This window comes from Paramormyrops kingsleyae, chromosome 24 (assembly GCF_048594095.1).
Source record: "Paramormyrops kingsleyae isolate MSU_618 chromosome 24, PKINGS_0.4, whole genome shotgun sequence".
NCBI lineage: Eukaryota > Metazoa > Chordata > Actinopteri > Osteoglossiformes > Mormyridae > Paramormyrops > Paramormyrops kingsleyae.
In genome coordinates, this window is record NC_132820.1 from 3,691,026 (window position 1) to 3,700,419 (window position 9,394).

Consider the following 9,394-nt stretch of genomic DNA (forward strand, 5'->3'; position numbering starts at 1 on the left):
TTACCATCGGAATCCAATCTGACATCCGCTTTCGGGGGCCAAAATCTGCTATGAAACAACAAGCTGGAATAAATAAAGAATTTTATTTGTTAAACAGATTTTTTTTATGTTATTTGCAGTTTTTGTCTGGGGTATTTGTATGCACACTTAAAAGTAAATCCTGTCAGACCCGTAGAATAATGTATTTACCATTTTTCCCCAAACATATTTATATGTATATACATTTTAAGAAATTAAATGACATTTTCGAGTAAATATGTCTATTTTTTATTGAATGGTATCTGAAGCGTTGTATATATTACGCTGGACTAGGAGACTTCTGGATGCAGCAACATAAAACCATTAGCGCTAAATCCGGCAAATCTCCCAGCGAGCTGCGTTGCCCATCCTGGCATCCAGCGGGCAGTGAAGGTACTGCAATTCCAGCGCAGGCTCAGCTGTGGCTCATGTGATCCCATGATTCCAAAAGGCAGATACTGCATTCCTGAATCTTAGCACTTTGATATTCATTTAATATACGGACGCACTGGCTATTCTTCCTGTGACACAGTTCGGCGAATTGCATTCAGTCCTGTACACTAGGAGCAGCGTACATGCAGTGCAGCAACAGATACAACAGAAGTGTCGGCGTTTGAGCTCCTGATGTTTGATTTAAAACACGTGCGGGGCACCGCTGGGTCTCAGAGGAGCGACACCTTCTCTGAATGCTGCATATAGAGGGATCTACGGGCTGGCCTGTTTGAATGGGGTAAGCAAATAACTTTTAAGATTGAGTGCAGTATTTTGTATTTATATGTCAAGTTTAACTCAAAGAAGGCAGTTTTGCTGAGTCAAAGGTTTCTGTGTAATTAAATTTAGCTGGCCATCAACACTGCTTGATGTTAATGTGAAGGGTAGTAGCCCGCATTTAGCACACTAACATTAAAAATGTGCTCGGCCAGTATGTAAATTTAATTCGATATATGGTCTTACAAAATCCGCTTTCAAAAGATAATAGCTAAAAAGGCGGCTGCTTTTGGGAGATGTATATTCAGCATTTTCAATAGAGGGATTTGCTATAAGGAAACTTGATTATGGGAGACAGCTGAAATAAAAATATACTAGCATGACCCCCAGGAACTCTAGGAGCTGTACTTATGAAAGCTGAACATTTGATGGATTATATAGCATTGATCCGTTGCTCACCGTTTAACTTCTTTTGCTTTCTTAACCCGTGACTGACAGACTTTCTCCCCTCTGCCCATGCATATTTTATAATTCAATGCGCATTTAGCATGGTCATAATGATGATGTTTCTTTAATCGCTTCGAGGGCGAGATGTTGTCTTATAATGGCACGCATCCAGCAATCCATTAATTGCTTTGCGTATATGGAATATGAATGTTTTTCTAACACCGGTATCAGACGTGGTCAGACGTTTATTTTGTACCCTATACTAACAAAAATTCAGTGGCTGTTCATCACTGAGAACTATAATGCTGGAGATGCTTGGTATGATCTGCATTTTGTTTCTCGTGAAAGCAGCAGATACTGCGAACACTAAAGTGAACCTGACCTGTAGTTTTGTGTTTGCAAACTTGCACTCATTTGTTGCTTGCTAAATAGTACGAGTCGGACACAATTTTGCATGGCAATGTGGCTAAACGTATTGCAGTATAACTTCTATTGCCTTTAGAAACATTAAATTTGAATACTGTCAAATTATACTTTCTGTTCTAACTCACACGCCGCTTTGAGATACTGTAAGCGGAAGTCGATGGTAATATGAACTGAGAGGCGCTTATGTAGTCCGACCAATAGAAAAACAGGATGGTCGTGATCGACAGACCGGTCTAACGAATCGTGCGACCTGTTATTAGGGGAGTCATTTATCCGGTCCTATAAAAATTGCCACGAGTTGGCATTGTAAGGGAGAATCCATCTTGAAGGCAAATTTGTGGCGCGGTGTAGTTTAGCAGTAAGTAGCTATGAAATTATTAAAAACGATCACGCAAGCCGGTCTTTTAATGCCGGCATTGTCGTGTCCGCTCTCAACTGAATATGTTGCGCCGTTGCTGACTTTCCCTTGTGCAATGGATGATAATGTATTTAGATATTAGCTATGAGCCTCTCGCTGGTTTGCATGGCAAGCCTGAGGCCTCGCCGAATAAGCAATTATGTAAGAAGGAAATATCCCGTTATGCCGCATGAATGATGTAATAACGCTATTTAACTGTATCAATATTAATGCAACAGTGTGTCGTTGTTACACGTTTGCAGATGTGTACAGAAGCGGCGCGGAACTGTATCGTAACTGTGTCCCATTGGTGTTGATGTTTAGGTGTTTAACGAGTCCCGTTTTATCAGTCAAAATGCACGCATGCTTTTATTAATTACTGTGTCTGTGTAAAGCAGATAGATCGGGAAAGCTGCACGGTTACCTAACTGCTTTCCCCTGGTGCAGATAAGCCGCGATGTCCGACACTGAGCAGCAGTTCATGGAGACCTCGGAAAATGGCAACGAGGGCGACGACCTGAACGGGGCCGAGGCTGCCGAGCAGCCGGACTATCAGGAGGAAGCGGCGGTGGAGGAGGAGGAAGAGGAGGAGGAGGAAGGCGACTCGCAGCATGGCGCCGAGGATGGCGGGCGGATCAACGCCAGCAAGGGCGAGGAGGATGCGGGGTGAGGGCCGGGTGACGGGGGATCCCGGTGCGGGACGAGCGATGCTACGCTTTCGGGATAAGCCCCTTTGTTCCGCCGGCTTTGTTGGCGCCATATGCTGCCTTATGGGGGATGGGCAGTAACTTGGTCCATGTCTTGGGTGGCTTTCTTACCCAAACTATCCATTCGTTGTAAGGTTTGCTTAGTGATTAGGGGTGCTGTCGTGGTCCTCCTGAGCCACGATGCGGGGGCTGGTGGCTCGGAAGTAAGGTGACAGTGGCGGCCTGGCTTCATCCTTCATCTCACTTTGATGGAGGGCAGCATTGATGCTCTGTCGTTTGTTCGGATGTTCGTTACAAACCCCGCACTCTGATTGGGATTCATATGCAGTATAGTTGACTCCTGCCTGATTTCAGTCAGAAACATATTAGAGGTGGAAATTTCCGGTACAAAAAGTAAAAATACAGACTATGATGTTTCAGCCAACCAGCTGAGTACTGAGGACTGAATCTTTATACTGAACTGGTCGGTTGAAACAAAATCTTTGTCTGGATTTTTACTGCCTGTCACCTGAAATTTCCACCTCTGGTGTTTCAAGTGATTTGAGAGAGCTTTCCAAAGTTAGCTTCTTCTGTAATGGTTGCTAAAAAGCATCTTTGTTTTCCAGCAAAATGTTTGTTGGCGGACTTAGTTGGGACACGAGCAAGAAAGACCTCAAGGATTATTTCTCCAAGTTCGGGGAGGTGACTGACTGCACGATCAAGATGGACCCCAACTCGGGACGGTCGCGAGGATTTGGCTTCATCCTGTTCAAAGACGCCACGAGTGTGGAAAAGGCAAGCCTAGCACCTTCAGTTAGGCATGCATGCATGGAACAGTAAACCTTGAGTGATTTCCAGAGGTGGGGATTTCAGGTCCTGAGAGTACAAATCCAGACCGAGATTTTGTTTCAACCAACCAGTTGAGTATAAAGAGTCACAGGCACAGAGTACTCAGCTGGTTGGTTAAAACAAAATCTTGGTCTGGATTAGCACTTTCGGGACCTGTTATCTCCAGCTCAGGTGGTTTCTCCCAGACTCTCGTGCCACAATAGAAGACATTGCTATAAAAAAGTAGCCATTGTCTCCCAACCCAGCAATATGTACCTAGCATCACCGTATCAACATCAAATCCCAGGGAATACCTACAAATTGCAAGTTGCTTTTGATACGAGTCAGATAAATGAGTGATTGTGTTGTAAACAGGCGATGGGTAGTAATGCTTAGCGATGTCTCAGAGATGATAGCCTTCAAAACGCCGCAATTGGTTAATCCAGCATTTCCTTTCCTCCCCAGGTGCTTGAGCAGAAAGAACACAGACTAGATGGGCGACAGATTGACCCAAAGAAAGCAATGGCGATGAAAAAAGAGCCAGTTAAAAAAATATTTGTTGGTGGTCTCAATCCAGAGACGACGGAGGAGAAGATCCGGGAGTACTTCGGGACCTTCGGAGAGGTCTGCTGCGTTAAATCAAGCCAGATGTCTTCAGAAAAATATAATTCCTGCTTTCCTGATTTTCACTCTTGTGTTGTCCCCCAGATTGAAACCATAGAGCTTCCAGTGGATCCAAAGACAAATAAAAGGAGGGGATTCGTCTTCATCACGTACAAGGAAGAGGCATCTGTTAAGAAAGTGCTTGAAAAGAAATACCATAATGTTAGCGGAAGCAAGGTGTGTTTGATACGGGCCTGTGTGTGATGGGTGAATTAACATGCAGTGTTGCTTTAAGGAGCGTTATTGGAATTGTCAATGTCTAAACTGCGATGTCCCCTTAACGTTCACTGTATGCTTCCTCCTCCCTCAGTGTGAGATTAAAATCGCTCAACCCAAGGAGGTTTACCAGCAGCAGCAGTTCGGCGGCCGTGGCTATGGACGTGGCAGGGGGCGAGGTAGGGGGCGAGGTGCAGAGCATTCGGTGGCGGAGACGAAACTGTGTTTCTGTGTTGCCCGGTGATTCAGTGGGTTCTCGTTGTAGGTCAGGGCCAGAACTGGAACCAAGGCTACAACAGCTACTGGAATCAAGGTTATGGCGGTCAGGGGTACGGATATGGTGGCCAACAGGGATACGGAAGCTACGGCACTTACGGCAACTACGACTACTCATCTGGTTACTACGGCTACGGAGGGGGATATGATTATAGTAAGTGTGGACCTCTGTGAGCGCTCTGATTGGCTCAGTCGTCTTTCCTCAGTATTGTGGTGCTCAGCCTATCTCTCCTCCTTCCAGACCAGGGCAATACAAGCTATGGAAAATCTCCGAGGCGTGGAGGCCACCAGAGTAGCTACAAGCCATACTGATCGCGCGCGGCATAGGTACGGGCCCGTAGCTCTCGCGTCTCGTCTGGCTGGTTTCAAACTCCTTGTTTTGGGGGATGGATTGTAATTGAGGAATGGATCTTTTGGGATTGGATTAAAGCAGGAATCGGTCGCTGTGGTTTACCGGCAGAGTTGGGAATTTCAGGCCCAGAATGTAAAAATCCAGACCAAGATTTTGTTTCAACCAGCCAGCTGAGTACTCTCACTTTTTATACTGGCTGGTTGAAACATCATGGTCTGGATTTTTACTTTCTGGATCTGAAATTTCCACCTCTTTACCAGTAACGCGAAATGACCATGTGACCTCAGCGTGGTTTTTGGTGGCTTAAACTTCATGTAGGTATGATGGGCTGTCCTCAAGAAGCACACAATAGGGACCTCGGTCTAGATTTTTGTTTTAAGAATCCCCGCCTCTGTACTTCATTTGTCGTGATTTGGTTTTGCCAGACGAATGTTCGGACGTAGTCTTTCTGCATTTCTGTCTTTGCTGTTTTGTTGACACTTGTTTTGAAGACTAACTGTAGAACTTACTTTGTTTTTTTGCTTTGCCTTTAAGGAATGAAGTGAGTCAGAGCAAGACCCTCCGCGGCGAAGGCAGCAGCAGCAAACATGGGGCCTAACTTGCCTTGGGAGTCTGCAGAATTAGACTCGTGCTCCATTTTGTACAGTCGAGGAACTGGGGAGACAAATGTCACTTTTCCTTTGTTTTATATATATATTTTTGTTTGTTTATTCTGTCATACACATTTCCAGAGATGGAAGTGTTATTTTTACTGTACTTTTTGGTACCTTTTTTGGATCTAATGTATTCTATGGTTGTATTTTACATGTATCCTGGATAATCTGCGAGAGATGAAATCAAGAGACGACAGAACTTTTGAAATAAACAATTTGACTTATTTTTTTCCCCCCCCCATGTTTCTAGATTTTTTTTTTTTTTTTTTTTCGTACGTCTTTCTGGCTTGTCTGGGGCATTGAGGCAAGATTCCGAGAACAAATGAATTGAATTAAATTTAATCGTAAGCTTTTCTTCTAGTTATTTTGTGAGTGTTTGACATGTAGATATGGGCAACCCAGCTTTTTGTTTGTTTTATAAAGTTATCTGCATTTTTAAGTGGCTTTTGATAGCGTAATTACACCCATAACATGCACACCTGCTAATGTATAGTCATTACTCTTCCACTGGAATTTAATTCCGCTAGTGACCTGGCAAATTCTTAGAAATAAACTTTTGGTTTATTATTTGTGTGGATGTTTGATTATTAACTTATAATAATTCTGATCGATATGGATTCTGGCAGTTACCTAAATCGTTGGCATTTTGAAATGGATTCTGGTTGCTTGTAAGATTCCTGTGTGTTTTGACTGCTCCTTGTATTAGCTGTTGAATATAAATATTGATTTGGATTGGGTGTGCATTCTGTGAGTTTTATACAAGAAACCTTTACCATTACTCCTAACGGCACTGTATTGGCCTTTTAATCCAAACAAAACTCTTAGAAACACTGTCTGGTTGTTTTTGTATGCACTTGCAACGGATGATATTTTTATGAAAGCGATTTCAAACAAAACCATGAATGAAACAATGTAAATTCGACTGATCTTTCAACAAAGCGAAAATATCAAAACAATCAAAGCAATGTCACATGATCTTAACATGGTCAAAAATGGTGTTTGGCCAACTGATTTCAAATCAGCCACCTCGTTTTCAGCTGTGATGAGTATGTCATTGATGACCGACGTAACCCATTCCCTTAGTGTAACGATGGCTAACCAAGCTCATTCCTTAGTAATCTTATCTAATCTGCCTATTACAAGCAACACATTCATGGGAATAAATATTTACATTCAAATGTTTACTTTATATATTTTGTTTATAAATTTCCCGTGAGGAGAAATTGCTACAACAGGCACTTCACATATTCGGGAAGTGTGCCTTGCAGTACACCAATCAGCCATAACATTAAAATCACTGACCGGTGAAGCAGATAACGCTGATTATCTCGTTAGAGTGGCACCTGTCAAGGGTGCCATTGTATTTTAGGCAAGAGAACAATCAGTTTTTGAAGTTGATGTGTTGGGAGCAGGAAAAATGGGGAAGTGTAAGGATCCGAGTGACTTTGACTTGGGCCAAACTGTGATGGCTAGACAACTGGGTCAGAGCATCTCCAGAAGGGCAGGTCTTATGGGGTGTTCCCAGTATGAGGCAGTCAGTATACTGAAAGTGGGCCAGGGAAGGCCTACTGGTGAACCGGCAATGGGGTCATGGCCTCCCAAGGCTTATTGCTGCATGTGGGGAGCGAAAGCTACACGAGAGGGGCAAAGAGAGAAATCGAGAAGGAGAAGATAAAGATTGAAGGAAGGAAATACTGAAGAAAAATCAACAGGTCAATTCACTGAAGTGGTAAGTGCGTGAGGTTAAATGGTAGCTATCTTTGCTAAATTGTCATGAATGTGCGGCAGTCCAGGGTTACAATTATCCCCTTTACTCTCAAACTGGGGCCTGTTGTGTTGGAAAGAACTGAGGGTCAAGTGGGCGCAGTGATGCAGTGTCCACCATCCCGCAGGTGGCTAAGTCTCTTAGTCCTGCGATCGGAAGGCTGCTGGTTTGAGTCCTGGCCTTGGCAGAGTAGTCGCATGTCAGTGCCCCCCCCCCATGCATGACACCTCCATGCATGACCGTCAACTGGCTGGTCTATCAGGTGTTCGAAGCACAGTTCCCCTCTTGAATATGTCAGCAATTCATACTGGCACAGCTGTCCTGATTAAAGCTCTTTCATTTCCTGCTGAATTTCCTCATTATCTCAGTGCTTAACTACATAGAAACGACAGCATACTCGACCTGGTTAGCTTGGCAGATTGTGGTGATAAAACTTTTTAATTTGATGGTTCAGTAGGCACAGGGATCCTGCAGTGTTAATTCTATAATGGGGGTGGCCATTAGTTAGGGGGGGTCCTTTCTGGATGTCTTTTGTTTTCCCAAAAATTCTTTGAGGAAAAATTTAAAGAGTGAACACATGTTCTCTCAGAAGTTCTACTAAAACACCAATAACAACGCTGGAAGGTATTAACTGGCTTCAAATGCCCCTGGCACCTTAAAGGCAGATTAAATATAACAGGGTTGCACAAAATAATTGCACTGTTTCTATTGGTTTCTGTATGTCTTTTTAAAAAGGGAGCATTTAAAGTCTGTTTTTGTAGCTTTCATGGAACATGAAAATGATCATTAAAAAATGGCGTCATTTTGTCCATCACTGCAGTCAGCAGTAGGTGTCACTCTCGAGAAACGATAGAAGGGAACTTAACAGAAGGTGAGACAGGCTACTCCATATCCTCGGTACATATAACTCACGCTAAACAGCAGGAGTTAATAATGATAATTGATGCTTTATTGATCCCTGTGGAGAGTCTCGATTAGAAATACGGTATCTTAAAATTAGCAATGTTACCTTCAAAGTCGAGGCTCCGAGGCATGTATCGCGTACGACCGGCAGTGTTCGCTGAAGCCTTCACTTTGAAGCTTGTGTCAGTGTCGGAGAATCATGAAATCGACTTGAAAATGTTTTTTGGTTGCTTGCAGGTTGATAAGATCAGTTATTGATCCAAGGTGGAAATTCTTGACATGATTTTGTTCTTTTTTGATGTCCTTCCTACTATCTGAAAAGTAAAACCACTATGAAAGAGGCAATATTCTCTACTCGGAACACAGGGTCTACACATATTGTTAATGTAAAAAATGAGAAGTTGGCCAGGACTCAATAGAGTGAAACTACTTTTAGTTCTGAATAAAAATGTTCCTTCCCACACAGTGGCATTCCGCTGTCTTTACTAAAGCCTCAGTCCCAGTTACAGAAGTACGCATATCAGTCTATTACAATCTTCATTACCCCCCCCCCCCCTCATTTTAATCAAGTCAAAGCTGTATATTAGATATTGACCAATAGGTGGCACAGCACTTTCACAGTCAGCTTCTGTGCCACAGTCCGTCTCGAGTTTCCTGAGCAGCTCTGTGGCATAACTGTCACATTGCTTCTTGTTCGGATTGCAGGCAGCTGGTCATCGTTAGTAAAGAGCATCTTAGGACTGGACTAAGTTGAAGTAATCATTTCCAAGTTTGAGTTTCCACTGCAACTCTATATAGACATTTTGGGTGCTGCCTTACATTTAGAATCGTCATTAGGCGCAATTAGCAAAGCAAGTAGCCATATCGCATCAAAATGATCTGGATGAAAATTTTTAGCTTTGCATTTATTAAGCAGGGACACTAATCCAAATTGACGTAGAGCTGAGAAGCTAAGGGCCCACAACGCTAACGTTATTGTGCCAGCCACAGGATCTGGACCTTTGACTTTTCGTCATTGGCACAAGTCCAGTAGCTGTAATCAATATTAATAAACGA

At 43.2% G+C, this 9,394-nt stretch overlaps 1 protein-coding gene across 4 annotated transcripts; it reads left to right on the forward strand.

Annotated features, from left to right (window-relative positions):
• Positions 1-455: 455 nt before the first annotated feature.
• LOC111850876 (heterogeneous nuclear ribonucleoprotein A/B-like) lies at positions 456-6,402 on the forward strand. Of its 4 annotated transcripts, XM_023825249.2 has the most exons (9): positions 1,871-1,957; positions 2,444-2,662; positions 3,309-3,477; positions 3,976-4,134; positions 4,219-4,350; positions 4,484-4,568; positions 4,655-4,819; positions 4,907-4,992; positions 5,552-6,402. In XM_023825249.2, the coding sequence occupies exons 2-8, from the start codon at positions 2,454-2,456 to the stop codon at positions 4,975-4,977; spliced, it is 990 nt and encodes a 329-aa protein (XP_023681017.1). In that variant the 5' UTR covers positions 1,871-1,957; positions 2,444-2,453; the 3' UTR covers positions 4,978-4,992; positions 5,552-6,402. The 4 variants fall into 4 exon arrangements, with proteins under 4 accessions (XP_023681008.1, XP_023681017.1, XP_023680998.1 ...); XM_023825240.2 differs by lacking the exon at positions 1,871-1,957 and adding an exon at positions 456-748 and having other exon boundaries at positions 3,976-4,350; XM_023825230.2 differs by having other exon boundaries at positions 3,976-4,350.
• The last annotated feature ends 2,992 nt before the right edge of the window (positions 6,403-9,394 follow it).

Bases quoted from the DNA above. Each gene is read 5' to 3' on its own strand.
- LOC111850876 (XM_023825240.2), top strand. From the start codon at position 2,454: ATGTCCGACACTGAGCAGCAGTTCATGGAGACCTCGGAAAATGGCAAC. The intron at 4,351-4,483 runs GTGTGTTTGATA...CTCCTCCCTCAG, and splicing joins ATAATGTTAGCGGAAGCAAG to TGTGAGATTAAAATCGCTCA. The intron at 4,569-4,654 runs GTAGGGGGCGAG...TTCTCGTTGTAG, and splicing joins TGGACGTGGCAGGGGGCGAG to GTCAGGGCCAGAACTGGAAC.